The sequence below is a fragment of the Lemur catta genome, chromosome 14 (assembly GCF_020740605.2).
Source record: "Lemur catta isolate mLemCat1 chromosome 14, mLemCat1.pri, whole genome shotgun sequence".
NCBI lineage: Eukaryota > Metazoa > Chordata > Mammalia > Primates > Lemuridae > Lemur > Lemur catta.
In genome coordinates, this window is record NC_059141.1 from 21891073 (window position 1) to 21918375 (window position 27303).

At 44.5% G+C, this 27303-nt stretch overlaps 1 protein-coding gene across 2 annotated transcripts in view; it reads right to left on the reverse strand.

Moving 5' to 3' along the window:
- Positions 1 to 27303, reverse strand: part of WBP1L (WW domain binding protein 1 like) — a 61393-nt gene that overhangs the window by 25981 nt on the left and 8109 nt on the right. Inside the window, exon 1 of one of the 2 annotated variants that reach the window (XM_045568494.1) lies at positions 11012 to 11316. The exons of the other annotated variant lie outside the window; for it this stretch is intronic. Within the exon in view, the coding sequence (XP_045424450.1) occupies positions 11012 to 11038 (27 nt within the window). The 5' untranslated portion in view covers positions 11039 to 11316. Of the gene's footprint in view, positions 1 to 11011; positions 11317 to 27303 lie in introns of those variants that run through there. 2 annotated transcript variants of the gene reach the window in all.

A 27303-nucleotide genomic window follows, 5' to 3' on the forward strand; every position in this document is an offset into this window, starting at 1 on the left:
GTGGGGGGGGGGGAGGGGATGGAGGTATGACTACATGATGAGTGCCAGGCGCACTGTCTGGAGAATGAGAACGGACGCGCTTGGGACTCTGACTCGGAGGGATGGGCGGGACATGGACAATGTATATGACCTGAACTTATGTACCCCCATGATGAGCTGAAATAAAAAAATAAAAAAAAATAAAAAAAAATACTTCCTGCCCTCTGGGAGGCTGAGGTGGAAGGATCGCTCGAGGTCAGGAGTTCAAGACCAGCCTGAGCAAGAGCAAGACCCGTCTCTACTAAAAAATAGAAAGAAATGATCTGGACAACTAAAAAAATAAAGAAAAAATTAGCCGGGCATGGTGGCACATGCCTGTAGTCCCAGCTACTCGGGAGGCTGAGGCAGGAGGATCGCTTAAGCCCAGGAGTTTGAGGTTGCTGTGAGCTAGGCTGATGCTATGGCACTCTAGCCCGGGCAACAGAGCAAGACTCTGTCTCCAAAAAAAAAAGAATTGGTAAAAAAAAAAAAAAAGAAAGAAAAAGTTCCTGCCCTCTAAACACAGAATAGACTAATAATCTTTTTCTAGAATCCCAAACCTGTTCTAACACAGTTACTCCCAAAAGTACCTATGTAGAATCAAGGCACATTAAATTATTTATACTCTCTCTGCCTCACTCCACAAAAGAATACACACAATAGATCATAAACATAAATCTCAAAAAGAAGTGACATGTTAGCTAGGTACACTCCCCTTCACACAAGGACTGCTACTGCCAACGGTGCACTGCAATTGGATCCTCATTAAACAGCCCCCAAACAGAGCAGCCAGCAAAGAAATTAAAATCCATTTCCTGTGTTGCTATTAGGAACCTGAATAACAAATTCAGAAAAAGACACTTGACCCTGGTAGGAAAATCCCAGAGCAAAAATCGGAAGTTGCAACAGATCCCACGGTTTTATTAAGGTCCACTTGTCAACGTCCTAGTGCATGCAAGCCTGTGGGGTCTGGCTAGTTGCAGCAGCACAGGACATTAGGTTATTATACCACTCTTTCACTCCTGGACATTTAGAAGGAAAAGCAGTCCTCAGCAATCCCTCATCACTGGCCTCTCCTGCTACAGGATAAGTCCACTGAGAAATACGTCTTCTTTAGCAAGGGCAGGTACAGAGAGCTGAGGGCTGAAATAGCAGGTAGCATGTGGGGGAGTAGGTAAGTAGCAGGTGGCACTCAGGCAGAGAAGGAGAGCTGTCATCTGTCCACAGTTGGTCCCATGAGGAAGGTTGTTTCCTTCCTACTGTTGCATCACTGCCTCCCCCTCCTGAAAGTGGGGATTGCAAACTGGTGGCCCTGAGGCCACAACAGGCTCACTAATGAGTTCTCTGCCCACATCAACTTTTTAAAAAATGGAGTTCGAGACCAGCAAGAGTGAGACGCTATCTCAAAAAAAAAAAAAAGGAATTACCTGTCAATATGTATTTATACAAAACTTCAGATTTCCAGTTTATCTCGAAAAATCAAGGCCCACATTCCTGCAGGGCTGTACGTGAGAGGCTGGGGCAGAGATGGACATGGCCTCCAGCTACACCAGTCTCCACACTCCCACCCACCCTGCTCATGCCTACCGGCCAGTAATACCATTTGCTTCACTCAGTCATGTCACTGCCTGGCCCCTACCTAATCATTACCTCCTGCTCTCAAGCTTAGTAGATTGTTCAGTCCCTTACACTGAGGTTAAGGTAGGCTAAAGAGACCTAAACGTAAACAGCAGACACCTGAATTCGCTACACTGAGGCTCCCGCAGCACCTTAAACACGGCATATCAAATAGGTACCTGGACAAATAGGGGCCCATCTCCACTGCACTCAGGGAACACTTCCTGATAATCTGGAAAACCTCCTGCCACAATGCCATGGAAAAGAGAAAGTTCTGCCCAGTGACTCTGTGTCTCAAGCACTGGACTGGGTGTTTTTACCTATGTTATTTATTCCCCTTTTGACAGGAAACAAGGAAACTGAGGTTCAGAGCAATCATACAGCTAAAAAAAAAACTTTATGAACATAAAGCCCAAAATTTAGTGGAAAGAATTTAGTGCTTAGAGGTTATCCTAAGCTTTCATGCAGGATGCTGACAGGCACAAGGACAGATAAGATACGGACTTTGCCTTCAAGGTACTCTGTAATAACTGTTAGGTTAAAAAAAACAAAACAGTTTATGTTTCAATTCTTATTGTTGGTAAGCTTCCTAAAATATTCAAATTCATTTTGTACCTTGATAAGTACAATCTAATTAACACAATTTGTTCTTTATTTAATGATTTGTAAAGTGGCAAAGCCTCAGGTTCATCATTTTGAACAATGATATACACACATATAAATATGTATTGTAATTAATATACATAATACACATTTACATAGAGCACTCAAGCTTTCCAAACCTCTTTAACAGCCAACCTCTTATTTGAGCCTGCCAGCCAGTACCCTGCAAGAGGTCTGAAGAGGTGCTACTACTCCTGATTTACAGATAAGAAACTGACATGTAGACTAAGGCTGCAGATGACAGAATCGGGACTATCAAAACCCCGATATTCTGACTTTTGGCTCTGTATTCTTTCTATGACTGGGTTCTAGCTCATCAATGTCTTTACTATGCCCTAAAAATGGCTCTTGGTCAAATAAAATACCCACTTCTTCTACTGCTCCTTTTTTTTTTTTAAGAGACAGGGTGTCTCACTCTGTTGCCCAGGCTGGAATACAATGGCTTGAACATAGCTCACTGTAGCCTTGAACTCCTGGGCTCAACCGATCCTCCTGCCTCAGCCTTCCAAGTAGCTTGGGACTACAGGTGTGCACCACCATATCTGGCTAATTTTTAAAAAATATGTTATAGAGACAGGGTCTTGCTATGTTGCCAGGCTGGCCTCAAACTTCTGTCCTCAAGTGATCCTCCCACCTTGGCCTCTGAAAGTGCTGGGATTATAGGTGTGAGCCACCGTGCCCAGCCTAAAATACCCACTTCTTTGCCTAGAAAGAAGTATAAATTTCAAAAGGATCTAAAATATTGAAGGCACAAATTAATTTGCTGCTGATGTGCTTTAAAAGAAATTCAGCACAGTTTCATTAGACAGTGAAAAGCACGTGCCACATCTCATTCCTCATTTTAAGCATAATTCTAAATTTAACCCCATTTTTTTTCTCAGCAGTTCCATCCCACAGCAGCAGACTTGTTGGGAGCAAAAGACATCATAACAGGATTTGCCTTGTGCAGCTGCCTGTCTAGGGACCAGTACCAGAGATTTATTGCCAGCAAAAAGTTCAACGCTGTTCAAGGGCACTGTTTACTTCTACCTTGGACAAAGGGTCACATTAAAAATGGTCTCACTGCAAACAGATGCAAGATAAAAGAAGTCTTTGGAATCCAGAGTCTGTATCTCCAAAAGACGCTGAAAAATTTTAAAGAAACATAAGAACTTTCTGAACTCTAAAGGCCTTGACTTAAAGATTAAAACAGACTTCAGATGATTTAGAAAAGGGAAGATTTAACATGTTATCAATAGATTACAATAAGCCCAAGCCACAGCAATAGGTACGTGGCTTGAAATTCAGCCAGTTATTAAAATAACCATAGCCAAAATCATTAAGCTGTATATAATAGAGTTATTGGGTACTACTGAGATCCTCCCCTTCTGCAGGATGGTTATCCAGATTATTCAGAATAAGACATGAAATTTCAGTTCCAGAAGGGCTCAGTCATATCTACTGGCTCAAAAAAAACGACTCTATACCTGCTGTTGATAAGACATAGTATCTGCTGATCGAAGGGGCAAACAATACTAAGATTCTAAATCTCTGGGCAGGTAATTAACACATATTGCTTAGAATGCCGCAGGAAAAGGTACACCTATTTCCCCTTTATTATAACAACTCAGTCCTTCCCTCAGTCCTGAGACTCCCGAGCAGAGTGGAGTGCCACGCATCGGTGGTTTCTACCCGAAGGTTTCTCCCCCTTAGCACTATTGACACTTGGAGTCAAATAATTCCTTGTAGGGGACTCTCCTGTACACTGTAGGATGTTAAGCAGCATCCCTGACCTCTACTTGCTAGATCTGTCAGTAGCAACTTCCCACTCCTCTCGTTGTGACAACCAACAATGTCCAAACATTGCCAGATGTCCTGGGGAGTAGGAGGGGGCGGCAAAATTGTTTCTAGTTTAGAACCACTGCTCTAGACAAACTGCACCACATAATTTTGTGCAGAATCGTGTTCCATCCAGTCGTGTTCCCTGAGTGCCTCATAGACTCCTGACTCTGAATTCCCTGAGGGCAGGACAGGTGTCAATCTCACAGGTGTACCTACCCTAGCAAAAAAACCTTCAGAAAGTACTGAAGTACCTGCTGACTACCAAGTCAAATGACCACAGGAGCTAGTCGTCCCCAACACTCCTATGCCTCTTAGCTACATGGTACAGGCAGCAACATATGGGGATGTGATTTTCACATGACCAGTGAGAAATCGACCCATGGCTCTCTGGCCACAACAGGTTTACAGTAATCCAGCACCATCCAAGCCTGGCCCATAAATCTGGAACCTCACACAGAGACGGAGGAATGATTGCATGCTCTATTTTTGCTGGCAGCACCCCTCCCCCCCAGCCTATCCTAACCTCCCCCTCACACTCCAGAGCCATACTCAGAGGGATGGGAGGTCACAGGTATTCACACCACTGCCTGCCTGGTGGGTAACCAGGAATTTCAAACCCCTGATGAAAACCACATGATAAAGTTGGACAATACCTAAAACCAAATTGAGACCATGCGTCACTGTTCAGTGGGAGCCCCTGAAATCATGTGTGTTAAGCAAGAGAACGAAACAATAATAAATACTCTGGCCTCCCTGATGCAATGCCCAAGGGAACCAATGTCTTATGTGCAACATAGTACCAGCAAACCCTAAGCGACTTTCAGGAAATGAAGTCAGCGTGTCACATTTCAGCCATTCTCCAAGCAAGCCTCCCTTGCTCCTGAAGCGTGTATATAGCTTTCTGTCGCTGTCCTTACTCTCTATTTTAGTTCAAAGAACAAAAGATAAGTCAAATCAGTCACCTCCCAGGATTGAATTACCATTTCCAGCAACCAACAACAGAAGGCTCTTGTAAGGTCCAGGGTTCAAGTTCAGTTCAGCCCTGCCCAGAGAAGCAATGGCTACAGAGGGGCACAGAAATGGCTACAGGCAAGTCAACATTCAAGGCTCTTTTGCAACTCACTATTGCTACAAATTAGCAGGAGAGTCTAGAAGCTCCAAGAAGAGCTAAGAAACTAGTATCTGCATCCCAGGGAATTAGGGGAAGAGAAGGAGTTTCAAAGCAATTTTTTAAATAGCCCCAAATTATTCTGTTTTCCTGGACTAAAATTTACCTCTTCAAGGCAAAAGGGAGGGAGGGGGTGGGCCACACTCGTGGGATATCACTGGAGGAAATGACTGTTTTCTTTGGCTCTATCGTGAATAAAAGTTTCAAAATCAGCAGCCACAGTCTCCTTTTCCACTAAGTTATTGTCCAGGCCACCACTTTCTCTTTGCTTTGATAACAGAGGTGTGATGAAAAACAAGCCATGTTCCTCCAAAACAAAACAAAACAAAAGCAGCTTCTTTCAGCAGAGACAGTTGAGGGTTCAAAAATTAACCTGAAAGAGCCTGGGTAAGCACCACCTTTCTCACCTTTAGGTGACAGCAGGGAATTGAGGTGTTATGTGGAGGTCAGAAGAGTTTTACAAATCAGTTCAGATAAGGAGCCTGGCTTCAACCTCTGGTAGTATAAACAAGCATCACTTTGCTGCGTTATATACAGCTAGTTCCCTTCCAAGCAGGATCTTGCTTAGTTTGTCCTGATCCTGGTGGAGAGAGGTTAAGCACAGAGGGTACCGGTCACTGGGAAGCAACACTTGGTCCTCTGCAGAGCACAGAGCAGACCCGCAGCAGACTGTGGGTGTGTATGTACCCAACCAGAGCAATGTGTAGGAGCAGGGCAACACCAAGAACTGCACTCCAGTCCCACCACTGCCACACATTAGCCTTGGGACCTGAAACAGGTAACTTCTCCTTGAGTTTGTTTCCTACAGTAAAAGGAAGATAAGGCCTTACACAGTAAAAAGAAGGCCAGCGTGGTTGGCTCATGCCATTAATCCTAGCACTTTGGGAGGCTGCGGTAGGAGGATTACTTGAGCCCAGGAGTTCAGGGTTAAAGTAAGCTATGATCCTGCTTCCGCACTCTAAGCCTGGGTGACAGAGAGTGAGACCCTATCTCTAAAAAGAATAAAAATGAAAATAAAAATAAAAAAGAGGAGATAAGACCACCTCCCTCATGGGTGACTTTGCAGTGAAATAATAAATGCCCCAAGTAAATGCTAATATTCAGCAGTTTAGGGGTTAAATTGGAAGCTGGCAAACTCCCTCTTCCCTCTTTCCTCTCCCCAGCCATGGCACCCACCCTGAAGCTTTGGGCTGCTATTGTCATAGCCCCTTCAGTGCTCTCCTTGGGAGACTCTAAGGCCACTTCCTATGCACAGGGAGTAAGTGCCATTCAACATTCTGTTTGACTTGTCACATTCAGCATCAGGCCTGATAAGAGCTCACCCTTTCAAGAACACAAACAGCCCCTTGGGCCAGGAGTTGCCATCTGTGCTTCTTTCCATGACAAATTCAACATGGGCAAGGGACCCTAAGAGGGTTCCAGAGTCACCCCAGTTTTGTTGGAGACTACCCATCTCATCTGTGTGGACAATTCAGGAGAATGATGGGGTCCTTCTCACAGAGAGGGGCAACATTCCAAGATGCAAGATGTAAATTACTATCTTTATGGATCTATTCTGCATTCCATCAACTGGAACTTACCATCGACTGGTCCTTCCACACACCTAACACCTACAGTGCAACAGCTGATACTACCAGATGGATGTGGAAAGGGCCACCTGCAGAACACCTGCAGAAGGGTCATCTCTTCACACCTCTGAACTCCTGCAGCATTCCATTCCACTCTAATGTCATCTGCCACCACCTGATGTTCTAATTACCTGTGTACTTTTTCTACTTTTCCTACCTGACTGTAAGTAAATCCCCTCAGGGCAGGGATTGAGTTAATACCCCTTTGTATCTACAACATGCTTTGAACAGAATAGGTGCACAATATTTTCAGACATAGAATGTTGATAATAAGAATCCTTCAGCATTACCAAATCAATGCCTTCTGGATCAACATGAAATAGAATTCATTCAAATCAGCAGACTAAGAACATTCTGTCGCAATCATGTTCTCTGGAAATCAGTAATCCATTTATTAGGTACACATGAGGTATTCTCTCTTAGCCAGAAAATCTATTTTCTGATCTTGTCAGATAATAAAGAGATAGCATGCCCAACTGTGTGTCCTATCTAAAACTTGGTATATGGTGCCATACCCAAAAAATTTAGTTAAGTGACTATCTTCTTCTGAACTTTGGCTCCTCTAAGCACAAAAAGATCATCCTTTAGTTAACACTGTAGTTTCCAGTGGGCTGTGTCACCTGTCCCTAGCATGAAAGAACTAATACATGCTACGGTTTATCTGCCCTTAGACACTGAAATCATGCCACACTCATTACTAGACTGTTTTCCTCCTTCTCTGTGTCCACAAAAGACACCAATACCTGGTGAGTCAAGGTCCTTGTCTTCCCTCAGGAAAGCACAATACTAAGACTCAGAGATGAATGACAGTTTCCCTTCTCATCAGCAGAAGGAAACAAAAACATCACTCCCAACCTGATCTGTCTGGAATGCTCTTTCCCCAGCTCATATGCCTGGTAGACTACTCATCCTTCAAGACTCAGATCCGATATCACCTTCTCAGAAAAGCCGGCCATATCCACCCCCTCCCCAGGCCTGATTTAGACACTTGCCCAGGCTCTGCTATCTGAGCCCTTGGGCATTGCTCTGTTACAGTCTCAGCACACCGTCCTGTAAGTATTTCCATGCCACTAAACCCTAGACGACAGAGTCTCTCAAAGTGTGGCCTGAAACAACCTGGGTCAGAAACACCTGGAGAACTTAATAGAAATGCATATTCCTGGGCCCTGGCCCCAGACCTACCAATTACATTTTTAAAAGCCCCACTCCCAGGTGACTGTTATGGTTTTGAGAACTATTGCATTAGAGAATAAGCTCCCTGGAAGTAAGGATTAGGTATCTTTGTATCCTCTGTGCCAGGCCACATTCATTAAGCAGTCAAAATCTCCATGCAGTGGCATTTTCCAGTAGATGCTGCAAGCAGGAGATTCTTCCACAGAGTAAAACGCAAATGGGCATACAAAGAGGCAAGCAGCCTCTTATCGCCTACCTGGGCAGGGTAGAAATAAATACGCCCTAACCAGAACAGTACATTAATCACGCTCTACTCTCACAGACATCAGGCAATGCAGTCTAGGTAGTGAGAAAAATCCAGATTTGGAAAAGATCTGGTTTAAAAAAAAAAAAAAAAAACAGTTGTTTAATTACCATTTCTTTTTTTTTTTTTTTTTTTTTTGAGACAGAGTCTTGCTCTGTTGCCCAGGCTATGGTGCCATGGAATCACCCTAGCTCACAGTAACCACAAACTCCTGGGCTCAAGCGATCCTCCTGCCTCAGCCTCCCGAGCAGCTGGGATTACAGGCATGTGCCACCACACCCGGCTAATTTTTCTATTTTTAATAGAGACAGGGTCTCACTGTTGCTCAGGCTGGTCTCGAACTCCTGACCTCAAGTGATCCTCCGGCCTCGATCTCCCAGAGTGCTAGGATTACAGGCGTGAGCCACTGTGCTCAGCCACCAATTACCGTTTCTCTAGCTAACTGAGCAACTTTGGACAAATGGCTTAACTTCCTTAAGCCTCAGCCTGCACCTCTGTAAAAACAGAGTAATACTACATAGGACATGGATTAAGGGGGAAAAAATAAATGAAAGTACATACATATAAGATATGATAAAGATTAATAGTATACATTATTTTTGTGGGTTTTTTAAACAGATTTCTCACCAAGTAATGTTTAGAAGTCTGGCTTTTACCTGGTTTCAACAAAGGACACAGTTACACTGTTAGACACAGAAATACAAGAAATAAACAAAATTATGTAACAAAAAATACTAAATACTCCCAAGTTTGTACAGGCAGGGTTTGAATCACAGAAGCCTTGGGTGGGAAGGGCCCTCAGAGGTCCTCTAATTCAGTCTTCTTCCAGGAAACTGTTCAGAAACGAGGGCTAAAGATTCATCTGCTCTAAGATGCTCTCATGACATCCTTCCCAACCCCCACTCTCCTTGAAGATTTTAATTTCCTGCTACCCATCACTTCATCCTCTTACTTCATGGAGCAGAGGTTATTAGACACAGGCCCTCCCCTTCTTGCCACCTCAGTACATAAGATTAGTGGTATCTTGACGCAGGAAGAGACGGCCTCGTAAACGCACAAAGTAGTCACTGAATACAAGAGCTCATTCCCATGACTCTGGGCTCCCGCTGCCAGCCATACCCGTAAAGGCACTGTCTGTCCCCTATCTTCTAGTTTCCTGTCCCCCTGCAGTCCTACATCCTTTAGGAATGAAAAAAAGTAATAGTTAAGCCTACTCTCTGCCAGCCAAGGTGCTAATTTTTACATACATTCTTTTATGAAATCCTCTTCCACTAGGTATTATTATTTGCATTTCAAAGATGAGGTTTGGAGCTGTTAAGGGGCCTGCCCAAGATTCTGGGGTATCTCCAGCTCCCAACCCCACTCCTTCCACTACGTCAGCAGTTTCCCCCTACCCCGCCTGCTGACATAGCATGGGGTGCTTCACCTGTCCTATTTCCAACACTGCTCAAAATCCTCCCCAGGGCTCACTCTGCCCAAAGGTTAAAAGGACAGCCTTTCTTGCAGGGTTGGGGAGGTATTCAAAATGGGCACCCTTCTGCCTAGCAGCTGCATCAAAGGGACACTGAAGACTAACAAGGAGCCATTATGGAATGTTTGGGGCTTTTCAGAGAAGCTTCCTTTTAACAAGATTTTAGGCAACTGCAAAGCAGATTTGCTCACCTAGCTCTGTTCTCAGAGCGAGGGCAAAGCCCCAGTCCCTAGCAGCTCCACTCTAAGGCTTCTGGTTTGAGCTCATCTGTGGCTTTTCCTCACCCAGGAGCGGGCAGCAGAGGGTGTGTGTGGCCGTCCCCACCCCCACTTACCGCTGGTTACAGTTATGCATTCCAGCACAGACAAGCCTCTCAGACCAGAGAGGGGGGTGGGGGTGTCCGACTCTCAGAAGCCCTGGAACAAATAGTTGGCAACAGCTGTGTTCTCAGCAGACAGCAGTTGGTCACTGGCTACTGTTTTCTCATTCCACACTAGGTTACCGGTCCTAGTTTACCAGCCCCTACTTCAAAGAGCGGCTCACAAAGCAATTACGTCTCTGCCACAGGGGTCTGTTTGCCTTGAAAACTGGGGTCACCTCCACACCCTGTCCCCTTGAGGTGTCCAGGACGTCCCTCAGCCACACAGCCCCACTACATGCTTGAAAGGAAGAAAGGCTTCCCCTTAAAAGAACAGAACCCCTAGCCTCACCCTGGCCCCAAGTCCCCTCAGAACCAGAGAGAAGACCGGGAGGAAATCTCTGCTAACTAGCCAAGTCAAAATGGAGAAGGAATGAAAGGGATTTTGAGCAAGAATCCCACTCTGCCTCCCCCATCCCCAGCCTCACTCTCCAACCATTTCCTCCAGGAAGCTTCAGAAACAATTTTATGGTGTCTAGTGGAAAATCAGAACTGGACAGCCCTAGAGAGACTCCAGGGATATGAGGGGTTAAGAACATGGTGGCTCTGAAAGTGAGGAGTAACTAGCAAACAAGAAGGGAAGACTGGAAATTTCTGTGTGGGAGCAGGCCTGTGATAACAGAGAGACATTTTCTAAAATACTCCCTCCACCCAAAGCAGTAGTGCAATAAACAAGCTCCCACCCTTCTTCCCTTCCCAAGCCCAATCCCTGTAGAACCAATTCAATTACCTGTCTAAGACCCAAAAGGAAAGGCATCCTGCCAGAGCATCATCCACACTAACGTTTGGAACAAAGGGCTTTTAAAAGTTAAGGTCTTGGAATGAGCATTGCCCCTGGTGGGCCTGTGCTCGCCTTCCTTAGCAAAGGAGAGAAAGTAAACAGAGTCCTGGGACCGAGCAGGCAGCTCCCTCCTGCTCTCCTGCTACTCACGCCGCCTGGCTCCCCCCTTCTCGTGACATATCTCAGACGCAGCAAAGCCGAAGCTGTCTGCCAAGGGGGAAATGACATCAGTTCAGGCACAGCAGAAAAAACTTCAGACAGCTGCTGTGGAACACTGAGGAGGATGTGCTGCAGACCCACGGTGCCCAGCATCGGACCCACCTAGAGCCCGAGCCTGCAACAGGAGCACAGTGGGGGCTGCTGCCTGCTCCCATGAGCACCCCTCGGCTCCAAACAGGCTCAGGAGAACATAAATCAAGTCCCTGAAGCTGAAAACAGCGACATTTCTCTGAATAAGGACTGACTCTATAGCTCCCGAGGTATTGTTTCTCCTCCTTGAAAAGGAAAATCAAGCCCAACGACGGTCAGTTTCCCAGAAACTTTCCCACTCCCACCCCTGCCACAGTCAGAGCTCAATAAATAATAGCACATTAAGCCTGGCCTTCCAACTTTCTCTAGGGAATGAGGCAATTCGCAGGGAGGGCTTGGAGACGCACCTTTTCCCCAGCTAAGGTAGGAAGGACGTGCTACCTTGGGCGCTGACCTCTCAAGCCCTCGCTTCTACAGGAGAGTTTATATTTCATAAACAAACTGCGCGGGTACAGGTGCCAACATCTTTCCTCACTTGTCTTACAAAAGGTACAACAAGTCCCACAGCAGCTTCCAAGGTGCCAGAAAAGCAGATCATCTATATTTAAACCAACTCTCGCTTCAGGAAAAGTTCACCACCTTAGGTTTGTTGTGCTTCCTTCACTAAGTTCAGTTTAACCAGAAAAGGGTTCCCTAACAGCAAGCCCTGCACAAGAGGCAGAGGCCCTGGGGTTGGCGTCCTGCTCTGACTTTTCCTAGTCAGTGGTGTAACCCAACTCTCTTTTGGCCACTCTCCCTTAAACACCAGGTCACAGCAGCTCTCCCCGGGCCTGAATCCTCTACCAAAGACAACACTAGCAAAGGACAAAAGGTCCCTGTTTGGATTTGGATATGCAGAAATGACTCCTGAGAACAATCTTCAGAGGAACTTTATAAATCCAAAGTTACTTTCTAATAACTTCTTAGGCTGCAAATTAATTACAATTTCCATGATTCAAAGCGAGTGTATCTCATCTTTCTTTTTATTTTCTGCAACAATTTTCTTTCTGTGATATTTATCCAAGGCCTCCACGGCAGTGATACTGTGCTAGACATGACCCATGGAAGTCAGAAATGATTGTTGCAAATTAATATCTATAACCCCCCCAGGACAATAAATTAGCAGCACACAGCACTTACAGGCACGGTGAGGTGCCAAAAGTACTTTGTGATCATTAGAATCCAGCCAGACACACAATGGGCTTGCTGTAGGTCCCCACGGATGGTCAAGGTCACCTTGACTTTCCTGACAAGGAAATGAATGTGCCAAGCTGGCTGAGCCATTTCCTTGAGACTCAGGAAAAGCAGGGATTGCACCCTCACTGCTATGGAGTGTGAACAAAAAATAAAATCTTAAGGCTCAACCACCCATCGGCTGACTGAATGGACCCCCTCCTGGCCAAAGGAATATCCTAAAACTAAATTATGCACTGTGAGGAGGGAGGTCAGACATGCCTCATCATGTCCCCCTCCCTTCTTGAGGACATCCTTTGTAACCCATTAACAGGCCTAAGGGTATGCAAGACAAACCAGCAGGTCCTCAATTTACACAACAAATACATGTCCAGGTGGCTTAGCTCAGATAAACAGCTCCTTATGTTAAAACATGCCAAGCCTTTAGACAAAGCCTCATGTCATTAACCAATTACAAGTCAAAGAATCTTTAAACCCACCTACAATCTGTAAGCCTCCCCCCTCCCCACCACCCCTTCAAGAGGGCCCACCTTTTCGGGCCAAACCATCTATGCCTCCCACGTATTGATTTATGACTTTACCTGTAACCCCTGTCTCCCTGAAATGTATAAAACCAAACTGTAACCCAGCCACACCAAGTCCACTTGCTCAAGGCTTCCTGGGTGTGGCTCCGGGTCAGGATCCTCAAATTTGGCTCAGAGTAAATCTCTTTAAAATTATTTTACATAGTTTGGCCTTTTATCCCCGTTAACAGGACGAAAAAGTAAGGCTGAAGGAAAGAAGTGGCTCCTGCTGTTTCAGGTGTTTGGGGACTGGGGAACTATTCCTGAGCAAATAAGTGCTCTCAAGACACGGTCAGTCTATTCCATGCCTTGCTGCCACCCTAACAGACAGGCCAAACTGCCAGACCGACGGGGCTGGACATCAAGGCACGGCCACCCAGAGGATGGCCCTTTCATTCCCTCCGTTCCTTGGCAACCCCTGAGAACCACAAAACACATGTATTATTATTATTTTACATATGTTTACAAGCAGCCCTGTTGACACCTTGACATGGATATTATTATTTTTTTGAGACAAGGTCTTGCTCTGCTGCCCAGGCTAGAGTGTGCAATGGCATCATCACAGCTCACTGCAACCTCAAATTCCTAGGCTCAAGGAATCTTCCTGCCTCAGCCTCCTGAGTAGCTGGGACTACAGGCACATGCCACCACACTCAGCTAATTTTTCTATTTTTTGTAGAAATGAGGTCTCACTGTGTTGCCCAGGTTGATCTTGAACTCCTGGACTCAAGCGATCACCCCCCCCCCCACCTTGGCCTCTCAAAGTGCTAGGATCACACACATGAGCCACTGCACGCAGCCACATGTGGCATTTTAACTTTGGCAGCTAAACTGGAGGAAAGAGCATCCTCAGGCCCTCATGGGCAACTCTGGTCTGTACGGATCTATCTAACAAAACAGATCGGCACCTGCAGTTCTCTTGGCATAAGTGTACCCATTCATTCATCCCACAGCCACTGAATGCCTACGGTGTGCCAGGCACTATTCTAGGCACTGGAGATACCGCCATGATCAAAATACCCAAGAAACCTTGCTCTGATGGGCTATGGAAGCATTCCACATTTCTAAATAATATTCATCAATGACGATCTCAGTAGAATTCCAACAAAATTACTAAAAATATAAAAAAACCTCTTTTTGTAAAAATGCAATCTAAATGGTCAAAACTGCATTATAGACTTTCTGATTTCCTAATGAATCATCCTTTTATGGATGCTACTCAAGACAGTATTTCTAATCAGCATTTGTCTATTTCTATCTTCTTACAAGATTATAAATTCCTGTGTGCAAGGCAGTATTTAACTCAAAGTATTACACCTACCACAATATCATATACACTAAAAAAGTGATTGCTTTCCAAAACTTTGGGAGGCAGAAGCAGGAGGATTGCTTGAGACCAGGAATTAGAGACCAGCCTGGGCAACACAGTGAGACTTTGTCTCTATAAAAACACACACAAAACAATTAGCTGGGCATGGTGGTGCACAAATGTAGTCCCAGCTACTGGGGAGGCTGAGGTGAGAGGATTGCTTAAGCCCAAGAGTACAAGGCTGCAGTGAACTATAATCATGTCACTGCACTCCAGCCTGGGCAACAGAGCAAGACCCTGTCTCAAAAGAAAAAAAAAAAAAGTGATTGCTGATGATGGCTTCTTTCTCACTAATTGACTTCTCCTTGTTCCTTTCCTTACTGACTAACCTGCATTGAGATCTGGTGAGTGAGAAGAAAAAGGCTGAAGTGGCAAATTCAAGCATTCCCAGGAAGGTGAGTTTCTGCCATGGCCTACAAATATTACCACAACCTAGTGACAAAGTAGTCACTAGGCATTTAAGAAGCAAGATGATCGTTAGCAATTTCTGGTAGCCTGAAAAACAGGGTTCTTCTGTGTACGTGATCCAGGCTCATATATGATGGGCCAAAGGGATAAATCCCTGTTCAAATGATTTTAGTCATCTGCCTGCCAATGCAGAATTAAATTCAATGCTGAATTCACCAACTTAAAAAAAAAAAAAAAAAGGAAGTCACTAAGCTAGAATTAAGCAGGATTATGTTGGCAAAATGCTACAGGTTAACAACTGGTTATGGCCCCAAGCGGTGTCTGAGATCTCCTTCCACTGACCCAGCCTCCTCCTCCCCAGTGCAGGGAAACCCCAAAGATAGCACTGCTGAAAATATTACCCTTTGGATTCTGATTAACTTATCATTTAAGACTTACTACAGCATATATGATCACGGCCACTGTAATTCATTTTTACTGTGGTCAATTTGTTTAAGTACCTTTTGGCAATATTTTTGTAGGCAGTTTATACATTTTTAATCTTTAAATTCTGGGTTTGGGATGGGGAGAGAAAGTCACCTGTTCAACCCTGACCATGCTAGGAACTCCAACCAACCAACATCTCACTCAATGATGCCACAACAAACCCATGACGTAGGTATTATTCAACTGCAGAAACTGAGGCATATGGAGTTTAAGTAACTTGCCCAAGGTCACACAGCTAGAGAAAAGAACTGAAGTCTCTAGCTCCAAAGGCTCTTTCCTTTAATACAGGAGTCAGATGTTAGAAGACCAGAAGTTACCAACAGGGAAAAAAAAATAGCAAAACCAGAGCTGAGGCTCAGGTGAAATGTTAAGCAGACAGCAGGTCCCTGGTCAGTGCTCCAGAGCCCTGTTTATAAGTCTGCCACTTACACACTGGACCTGACAGTGGGGTTCTGGAGCATGGAGTCAGGTCCTAGGACTCTCCTTCCGACCCACTTTGGAGAGCTGAGTTCCATGGGGTAAAGGACTGGGAAAGCCCTAAAGTTCTCATCTGCTCCCAACACACAAAAGATCCCCACACAAGGAGCAACCTGGAGACCTGTTCCCGCACCCACATCATCTGGCTGACTAAGGCTGAAGGAGACTAGGGCTGAGGGCCGGGGGTGTCTTATTTCACAATCTAGGAATCTGAAGAAAGAGGGTTTCATCAGAACAGGACAGCAACTGCCAGGCTTCTAGGGTAGGAGATAATCTCCAGACATGAGGCCATTTGATTTCCAGAGGCTTTGAGCAGAGGCTGCTAGGCAGACAGAGAACATCTAAGATAAGGGACCTTTCTTATCTTCCTTGGGTTTGGGCACACACCCATTTAAATGCCTCAGTTCTGACTCAAAAAAAGAGCAACCCCAAACCAACATGAGTGCCACAGTGAAAGTTAAACTGAGACATCTTCATGTCACGAGCCCGAAGCATCCTGAAGTCATTGTTCTGGGGAACGCCACGGGACAAATTCCAAACCCAGAAGGAAGACTTGCAGAACTTCGCCAGGGAGAAGTGTTACGGACTGCTTAGCTACCAGAAACCAAGAATACTAGCTTATCTGTGTGCTGGGGCTGGACAAAGTCAGACGTGCAGCAGGCCTGCTGAGGCAAGAACACAAACACCTCTCCTCGTTTCTGGGCAGGACAAGGAGTTCTATTAATACAAGTCACGGGGCTTATTTCTTCTACAAGCCATCCGTAAAAACCGCTGGGTGCTTCCCCACTATTGAGGCTTTCTGGGAGGATGGCTGGGCAAACAGTTCTTAACTGCAGTATGTAATCCCTTGCTAAACATCAAATGATATATTTCAGAGAAGGAAGAGTCCATCAGATGTGGATGCCTCACACTTTACAGAGAGCTTCAGAGACGTTAGGTAACTCACTCAAGGACACACACCTACTAGGCAGTGGAGCCAGCATTTCAACCAGATCTGTGTGGCTCCAAAATGGCTTGAACACACATGGAGATAGTATTTTGAAATGAATTATAATTGCCACTTTCTCTTCATTTATGACCTGATATTCACAGCTGCATCCAGCCACGAAGGAGATACTGTGGGGATGACAAAGGTGTACTACTGGAAAATCAGTCTTGCCCTGGGGGATTTATTTATTTAGTTACTCAGCTTGAGAGAAAAGACAAGCATGCACAGGAAGAAACACAGGCACTCTATAATAAATGTGGGGGGCAAGGGGGGATAGAGACAGTGACGCAAGAAGAGCTAAAAGAAGGGATGCTGCTGAGGGGTAGCATGGCCAAAGAAAGTTTTATCAAGAGATGGTCACCAAAACAATATGTAGGTTTGGGTGGGGAAGACGCACACCAGGCAGGCTAAACAGGGACACGAGCAGGGAAACCAGGACACACAGGGCATATAAGAAGGGCAGAAAAAGATCAGAGATCAGCTGGCGGTAGAATGTACAGCCCTCCACACACAAGTCAAACGGGTTCCTTGGTCAGCACGTTTTTCTTTCTGATGATTACAGGAGTGCCATGAATATTAAGCACAGAAATTTCTATTTTACTAAGTATCTCAGGCCCTCATTTTGCTTGTTTGATGATATTTACTACTAAAATGTGATAAATCTTGGAGTTGATTTTGTTCTACTGAAGGGGTTAGGGGAAGTGGAGGGAAGATACCCACGTCAATGATATAGCCTCAATCTTTTATTTTTTTAAGAGACAGGGTCTTGCTATGTTGTCCACGCTGAAGTGCAGTGGTTCAATCATTGCTCACTGCAGCCTCAAGCTCCGGGGCTCAAGCGATCCTCCCATCTCAGCCTCCTGAGTAGCTGGGACTACAGGTGCATGCCACTGCATCCAGCTTTAAATAGAGGGAGAAAAATAAAAGTAGCAGAAGCTGAAACTGGTTTACAACAGCTTCCTAAGGTTTTGCCTCTTGCTTCTCGCCCCGAAACAAGAAAATCTTGTTGTTGTTAACAATCAATCACTCCAAAAATATTTATTACCTTCATGTATCAGCATTCACTGCCATCTCCAGAGAGTACAGGGGGTCTCTGAAACTCACCACTGACAGTGGACTCTCACCAATGGTTAATGGGCTCTTGCTGGATCTGCAATTTGAGCTTCACCAAATACAAATACGAAGCAGCCTTGTTTGTTTCTGTACCAAAATGCTGGGTTCATTTTTCCTACCCTGGAAACAATTCAACCCCAACCAATCTGGCAAGCAGCCAAAAATGACATAAAAATCAGCAAGCTCATGGCTGTCCCCAGACACATTTCATGCCTCCATACGAACTGCCCTCTGAACCAAAGATCAGAATAAGAACAAAAGGAGGGACATGTCCATGGGTCACATCAACTACATGATACACACCCAGATGTAACTTGGAAAGAGAATTCCATTAGGAAAATTAGGCTTCAAGGTCTCCACCAAATCTGAATTCATCTTTCACTTTCATTTTAAACTTTGGGCAAGATAAAGAGAGATGTGGTCCACTTTAAGTGGGAATGCAGGTGCAATGGTGGCTGGCTGGCCCAAGGAAAGGGCTAACAGCAAGGTCATTTTATTACAGGCATCTCAACTCTTGAGTCTCTGGATACAGCTCTGGGCACAAGGTCATTAGAGCTGTCATTCTCACTGTCTAGAAAAAGACCATCTTGGTTGTGCTTTTATAGGAAAATCTACTGACTTCTGTATGTGGCTCATAAACTTAGCAAAGATATTTCACAGTTTATGTTTTAGTTGTTTATACTCAGGCCAGCTCCTCTTATAAAGTATCTGCAACTTAGGAACAAGATGCGAAACTTTCACTTCTGTGTCCCTCATAGTACCAAGCAATGTCTTGCATAAGGTAGGCCCTCAAGAAAAGATTCTTACATGGATAAAGAGATGAAGACTTTAATGACTAAAGAGATGATCATTAAAAAGCTAATATAGCTGAATCCCTAAATATTAACACTGGTGACATTTGCCTGGCCACAGAAACCTGACAAACAGCTAAGAGATGAGGAGAGCACCTGGATATTGCCCAAGCTCATAAAGTCTGATGCAGAGATTGGGAAACCCTCTGTGTGTCTCATTATCTGTATGTCTCAAATTTCTCAGCTGAGGAATTTAAAGCACTTAAATTATGTCAAAAGCAAAATTCCCTTTCTCGGCTGGGCGCGGTGGCTCACGCCTGTAATCCTAGCACTCTGGGAGGTGGAGGCGGGTGGATCACTTGAGGTCAGGAGTTCGAGACCAGCCTAAGCAAGAGCGAGATCCCGTCTCTATTAAAAATAGAAATAAATTATCTGGACAACTAAAAATCCATACAGAAAAAATTAGCCGGGCATGGTGGCACATGCCTGTAGTCCCAGCTACTCGGGAGGCTAAGGCAGTAGGATCGCTTAAGCCCAGGAGTTTGAAGTTGCTGTGAGCTAGGCTGATGCCACAGCACTCACTCTAGCTGGGCAACAGAGCGAGACTCTCTCCAAAAAAAAAAAAAAAAAAAAAAATTCCCTTTCTCAAAGTAGAGCTGGGACATGATCTAAGCCCAGAGCAATAGTTTTTCGATTATGGGGAATGGGATGAAGCTGCTCCTGGTTTTGTCCCCTAGTCACCAGATAACTCCATTCTCAACACCTGGAAGTTGTCTTTTTTACATAAAGGATTGTGAAACTTAATAAGGTCTAGCTGGAAGCACAGCTCATGGCACCATTTCCTGGATCTTACATAAATCAAATATTATATCCTCCCTCCTTAGGCTATTTGGTAACCAAATCTACTCCAGGTCTAAGATTTCATGGTCAAAAACACCAAAAGAAAACATTATGACAATTACCCCTCCTATGAGTTATAAGGGATGAGGAAACTTCTGGAACACACATGTCCACACCCCAAGTAAAGTGATGACTAAAGGTGGTGAAACTGGAGAGGGGATCGCACCAGATGCAGGGGATGCTGGGCCTTTTGTCACAGAATGCCCAACCACAGCCATGCCCAAACCCTGTTCTTCCAGGCCACAGAGAGACAAGATGGTAGCAGTAAGCAAAACTACTTCAAAGACACCTTAATCTGAGGTCTAAATCATGAGAACAGCCCCAGAGTAAAGCAAAGGGAATGATGAGAGAAAGGCAACTGTGCCTAAAGCTTAGGAGGAAAAGGCTGTCAGTGCCTCTGAGAGAGCAATCCCTTCACTGGAAGAGGACAGTGAGCACAGCCACTGGCCCTTCCTGAAAAAAATTAGCAGATGCCAATACCTTTGCACTTACTTCCACCGCTCTTCCTTGAGAAACAAAGCTTTTCCAAGGCCTTTCACTGTGCTCAAAATTGCCAAAAAGGTGGAGCTCACCAGTGGAGGCGCAATAAATCATTATTCTTAACCTTACAAAAAAGTCAAGGCTTTTAAGGAAGCTTAGTGAACTGCAAGAAAATACAGAGAAACACTTCAATGAAATCAGAACTCAAGGTTTATAAACTACTTTCACGTCCACTTTAGCTGCTCCTTACATCAGCTAGTAACAGGATATTACTATCCCCACTTGCCAGACAAATATACTGAAGGTCTGAAAATGTCAAGGGACCTAGGACTAGACCTAGGGTTTCCAACTGAAGGGACAGAAGTCTTTCCATGGAACTCCAGTGCATGATGCCCTGGGGGAGATTTTCCTTTAAACTAGACTCTGCTACCACTAGACCATGCTACCACATAGTCTTGGGACCCTGGGCCAATTACTTAACCTCTCTGAGCCTTTCTTACTCCTATCAGCATTGCCCAGAGACAGCTGGGAGGCCAGCCATTTCTGTGATAAAAGGCCCATGAGGTCAGAGAAGTCTACCGTCCCCTTTGGGGAGTCACAATGCATATGCTTACAGTTAAGCCTCTGAACAGTCTCACAGCTAAGAAGCCTCTTTAAACCCCAAATCTCCTACACTTTGGCCAGCAAAGACTCCCTTTCTAACTGGACATCTGTTCATAGCATCACTGTCTCTCCAGTGTCTTTTAATCCCCATATGCTATATTCCATTTCCCCCTCAGCAGTGTTGCCCATCTGCCGTGAAACCCCCAGTACTGTACCGCAAGAGCAGGCATAGTCAGCCAGGCACGGGAGGGGATACACAGCTGCACCCCTGAAGAGCTGAAGGTGGAGAAAATACGCTGACAGGGTCTCTTCATTTTGCCATGTTTCTCTGAACTTTTGTGCAATCTCAGATAAGAGTAGGATTTTCCAAAAAATCCTACACTAGAAATTGAGGGCAAAAGTCATAAGTTAATCTTTCACTTTATACACTAGGCAAAGGTTGGAAATGGATATGTGCGTCAAAGAAAATGACACCGAAAGTTTTGAGGCGGGGGGGAAAGGGTTTGCTATGATTAAAACTCCACCACGTGGCCAGGCGAGGTGGCTCACACCTATAATCCTAGCACTCTGGGAGGCCGAGGAGGGAGGATCACTTAAGGCCAGGAGTTTGAGACCAGCCTGAGCAACAGCGAGACCCTGTCTCTACAAAAAATAGAAAAATTAGCCAGGTGTGCCGGCAGTCCCAGTTACTCAGGAGGCTAAAGCAGGAGGACCACTTGAGCCCAGGAGTTTGAAGTTGCAGTGATCTATGATGATGCCACTGCACTTTAGGCCTGGTGACAGAGCAAGACCCTGTTTCAAAAAAAAAAAAAAAAGAGAAAGCTGGGGTTGAAAGAATACTTTTATACCTTTTTTTTTTTTTTTTTTTTTGAGACAGAGTCTCACTCTGTTGCCCGGACTAGAGTGCCATGGCGTCAGCCTAGCTCACAGCAACCTCAAACTCCTGGGCTCAAGCAATCCTCCTGCCTCAGCCTCCTGAAGAGCTAGGACTACAGGCCTCTGCCACCATGCCCAGCTAATTTTTTCTATATCTTTTTACTTGTCCAGCTAATTTCTTTCTATTTTTAGTAGAGACGGGGTCTCACTCTTGCTCAGGCTGGTCTCGAACTCCTGAGCTCAAACGATCCTCCCACCTGGGCCTCCCAGAGTGCTAGGATTACAGGCGTGAGCCACCGCACCCAGCCTGAAAGAATACTTTTATTTTTGTATGTGTTTAAAACTTTCCATAATAAAACTTAAAGGATTCCATTCCAAATAATGTTCATTCTTGACCCAAAATATAATATGAAGCTTTTCAGAGCCCTAAGAAGAACTAAGGAACATCAAAAGCACAAGCAACAAAAGAAAAATGGATAAATTGGACTTCATCAAAATTAAAACCAGGTGTGTCTCAACCAGGCGCGTGGCTCACGCCTGCAATCCTAGCACTCTGGGAGGCTGAGGCGGGTGGATCGTTTGAGCTCAGGAGTTCGAGACCACCCTGAGCAAGAGTGAGACCCCCGTCTCTACTAAAAATAGAAAGAAATTAGCCGGACAACTAAAATATATATAGAAAAAAAAAAATTAGCCGGGCATGGTAGCGCATGCCTGTAGTCCCAGCTACTCGGGAGGCTGAGGCAGGAGGATTGCTTGAGCCCAGGAGTTTAAGGTTGCTGTGAGCTAGGCTGACACCATGGAACTCTAGTCCGGGCAACAGAGTGAGACTCTGTCTCAAACAAACAAACAAAAAAACCAGGTGTGTCTCAAAGAACACTATCAAGAAAGTGGGGAGAAAACACAAAATGGGAGAAAATATTTGCAACTTATGTATCTGATAAATCATACAGATTTCTTAACTGTGGGATTATTCAGAGGCTTAAATGTGAAGTGTATGCAGCATTGTGACTCTCTGGAAGAAAGGGTAGACTTCTCAGACCACATGGGTCTCCTATCTCAGAAATGACTGGCTCAGAGCAGTCTCTGGGCAATGCTGATAGAAATAACAAAGGCTCAGAGAGGTAACTGGCCAGGCTCACAAGATTAGGTGGTAGCACTGCAGGATCTGGAATACCAGAGTCCTGACGAAGTATAGTTTGAAGGGGCTGGGCGCAGTGGCTCACGCCTGTAATCCTAGCACTCTGGGAGGCTGAGGCGGGTAGATTGCTCGAGGTCAGGAGTTCGAGACCACCCTGAGCAAGAGTGAGACCCCCGTCTCTACTAAAAATAGAAAGAAATTATCTGCCCACTAAAAGATATATGTAGAAAAAATTAGCCGGGCATGGTGGCGCATGCCTGTAGTCCCAGCTACTCGGGACGCTGAGGCAGTAGGATCGCTTAAGCCCAGGAGTTTGAGGTTGCTGTGAGCTAGGCTGACGCCAGGGCACTCACTCTAGCCCAGGCAACACAGCGAGACTCTGTCTCAAAAAAAAAAAAAAAAAAGTATAGTTTGAAGGAAAATCTCCACGTAGGCATCACTCACTGGGAAGACCTCTTGCCTTCAGTCAGATAAGGGGCTTTAAAATGGGCAAAGGACTAAACATTCCTCCAAAGAAGATAATAAGAATGGCCAGTAAGAACAGGAAAATATGTTCCAACATCACTAGTCAGTAGGGAAATGCAAATCAAAACCACAATGAGAAACTACTTGACATCCACTAGCATGGCTATAATAATAAAAAAAAAAAAAAAAAGGACAATAACAAGTGTGAGAGACAATGTGGAGAAACTGGAACCCTCATACACTGCTGGTGGAGGTGTAAAATGGTGCAGCTACTTTGGAAAACTCTGGCAGTCCCTCAACAGGTTAAACATAGAGTTACTATATAACCTTATGACCCAGCAACACCCAAGAGAACTGAAAACATGTCCCCCAAAAAACTTGTACACCAAGCTGAGTGCAGTGGTGCAGGCCTGTAGTCCCGACTACTTGGGAGGCTGAGGCTGCGGCAGGAGGATCACTTTTGCCTAGGAGTTTGAGGCTGTACTATGCTATGATTGCATCTGTGAATAGCTACTGCACTCTGGCCAGGCTGACAAAGACCCTGGTCTCTAAAAAAAATTTTAAAGCCTGTATACCAGTGTTCATAGCAGCATTACAATAGCCCCAAAGTGGAAACAGCCCAAGTGTTCACCAATTGATGCATGGATAAATAAAATATGGTATATCCATAAAATGGAATATTAAATGTCCAGAACAGGCAAATCCACAGAAACAGAGAGTAGATTAGTGGTTGCCAGGTACTAGAGGGAGGAGGAGAGGGGAATGAATGCCAATGGCTATAGGGGTGACGAAAATTTTATGAAATCAAGGTAGTGGTGTTAATGGCCCAATCTTGTGACTATACTAAAAACCACTGAATTATACCTTTAGAAGGGGTGAATTTTACAGTCTGTGAATTGTAATATTAATAAAATTGTTAATTTTTAAAAAGCCTCAAAAACCATCCTCCTCTCAGAACAGTAAGTGCCAACTGGAGGCTGGGGACAGGCATCAGGGAGCCCCCTCCCCACAGCAGACTCCACTGGAAGAAAGGGTAGACTTCTCAGACCACGTGGGTCTCTCATCTCAGAAATGACTGGCTCAGAGCAGTCTCTGGGCAATGCTGATGGAAATAACAAAAGCTCAGAGAGGTAACTGGGCCTGAGGTGTGCTAAGAACAGACATACCTGCGTGTGGTCTGGCCCTGTGGCTGGGGTGGTAACAACCCCCTCACACCTGACACGTGGCACCCTTCTCACCGGTGGCAACACCCCCTCTCCTCACTCAAAAGCAGGCACAACGATGTGCAAATAAGAATAATAGCATATATTCTAACTTACCTGCTCTGAGAATAACTGCATACTTCATTATTGGAAAACATTTGCAAGAAAAACACCTCTCATCTGATTGCCGAGGCTGATAATACGGAAAATGATTCACATGCCTTTTGGAGTAGGAGTTAACCAAAATAGGTTCTTAAATTCCTGCACTGGAATCAAATCTTGGGCCAGTCAGAGAATAGCGAAGCCCTAAGCCTTCCCCGAAGGTAAAAAGAAAAAAAAACAAAAAACAAAAAACAACAAAGGCCAGCATTTACCAAGTGTTTACTACATAGCAGGCACTGTTCTGTTTTACAAGTATTGACTCAATTAACCTTCACAATAACCCTACAAGCTAGGTGCTATTATCCCCATTTTACAGAGGAGGAAACTGAGTTAAGCCCAAGGTTATGTGGACAGCTAGGCTTCAGATGCAGGCAGTTAGGCCCCTGAGTCTGCACTCTTAGCAACGCTGCTATACTTCCAAGTGTTCCTACTGCTGGGACGGCCACCATGGAAAGGTGATTGCCCAGGCACACAATTAGACCTGTGTGCCATACACCAATTGGCCAACAGCTCCAGGCCACATGCCCAACATCTTCCAGGGGATGATAAACCACTAGCTTCAGCACCTGGGCAGGCATTTCTACCCTACTCCAGCTACAGGCTCCCTGTTCTTGGATGAATCCTGTTCCACAGCAAAGGGAGCTATGGATCGCTGTTGGGAAGAGAGTGGAAGCTAAGGGGCTTTTGAGGAAGTAGACTGAAACATTCCCGAGATCAGAAGGCACATCTTCAAGGATAAGCAGACTGGGTAGGTGAAGAAATGCTGCTTACCTGTGTGGGGGCCAATGAGCCCTTGCACACCCTACTGATGGAACTGTAAACTGACAGCACCACTTTGGAGCGCAACTTGGCACCATCTACCCCAACTTTTAAATGTACATACCCTGTAACCCCACAATCCTCAATTCCACTTCTAGAATTCTACAACTATCCGAAGAAATAGGTACAACAATGATCAACATAGCACTAGGTGAAATGGCAAAAACTCCATTCACCAGTAGTTGTACTCTCCAGGAGTAGTTGTTAAATAAATCATGGTATAAAGCAATAACATATAGGCATTTTACAAAATCAGAGGTATATCTACAATATGGAAATCAGTCCACAATATATTGTTAAGAAAAAAATGCATGTTGTAAAATACTACACATAAATTATCCTATTTTTGTTTTAAAAACAAATGAAAGAAAATAAAGAATCCTACCCACACCAACAATTTTGTTTATATACATATGAATTATTTATATATATCTATGAATACGCGGTATAAGTAGAAAAAAACACCAAAAGTACACACCAGACCACAAACTTTCACTTTTTACTCTAAATATTTTTGGATTTCTGTATTATTTACCATTGTTATAAGCATGTGTTGTTTTTGTGTAATTAAAAACTGATGCAATAGTCCCAGCTGGGAGGATCGCTTGAACCCAGGAGTTCTAGTGTGCAGTGCACGATGATCGTATGCACCTGTGAATAGCCTCTGCACACCAGCCTGGGCAACAAAGCAAAATCTCACCTTTAAAACAAAACAAACAAACAAAACCCTAATGTAAAAAGGTAAAAGGTATCTTAAAGCTCAAACAAAAGCAGCAGCCAGCTCTACGGAAGGAAAATGGAAAGACAACCACAGTGGGCCTTGTGCCAAATCATGCCCAAGCAGGGTTCTTTCTGTTCACACTTCACAAATGTAGCAAGGGGATTTGCAAACTCAAGGATAAATTGCCCAAGGAAAAAGGAGTAAACAGGATGAACTCACACTATTCAATGCATTTAAGTCTGAAATAGCTACAGTATTCCAACATCATGGCGTAGAAAGTCAAATATTAACAACTTCTCCCAAGTCAGCTAATAAAAGAGAAAAATACTTAGATCTGATCAATAAACTAAGCTATGGGGTTTTTTTCATTGTTGTTTCTGTTTGGTAAAACGGCCAGGTAGAAATTTAAATGAGGAAGATAAATTAGGAAATGGCAAACCAAAAAGCAACATGTACAATTTTGAAAAACATGAATATTTTCTCCATGAACACATGGCTCTGATCTGAAAGAATGTGTAATAAAAGAGTGTTACAACATAAGATTTGCCTTGCTAGATATTTAAAAATCAAAACAGATATGTTTTTGTAACTCTTCACTCTAGGACCCACCCTTCCAAGCCACAACTATTCTTGCAACCTCTTACATTTATTTTTACCTCTTCTAAAACAAGTTTAAGTTAAATTCTTTAAAACACCTGAGATCTTCAACCAAAATTTAGCCGTGGCACCACAAGAACGAGTATGGCACCAGAAACAGAAGACATACAGCTCATCTTGTTTTCCCACAGAAGTATGGAAAGAAGAAAACCAAAAGTAAATAAATCAGTGCTATGGGAATGTAACTGAGCAAGCGAGAGTATCCCCAAAACCCAGTCCACACAAGCTGAGTGATCTACAAGTCTTAGAAGATGACCTATTTTAATTCCCACACTGAGAAAGCCCAGAATTATATCAACAAGCCTTAGAATTCAATAGGATGGGATTTGTTTCCCCTTTCTTGACCTCCCAGGTTGAAATGTTCTGGATTTATTTATGTTTCTTTGTTTGTGGTTTCCACAGGGCATGCAGTTTTTAGGCCAGACTTTGCTCCACCTAGTGGAACTACAAAGGATGGTCCAAAAGGGAGGTGCCTACGAGCCAGACCTCAGCCGTCTATTGCCTGCCACCCAGAAGATGGGTCACCCAGACCCCCTGCCAC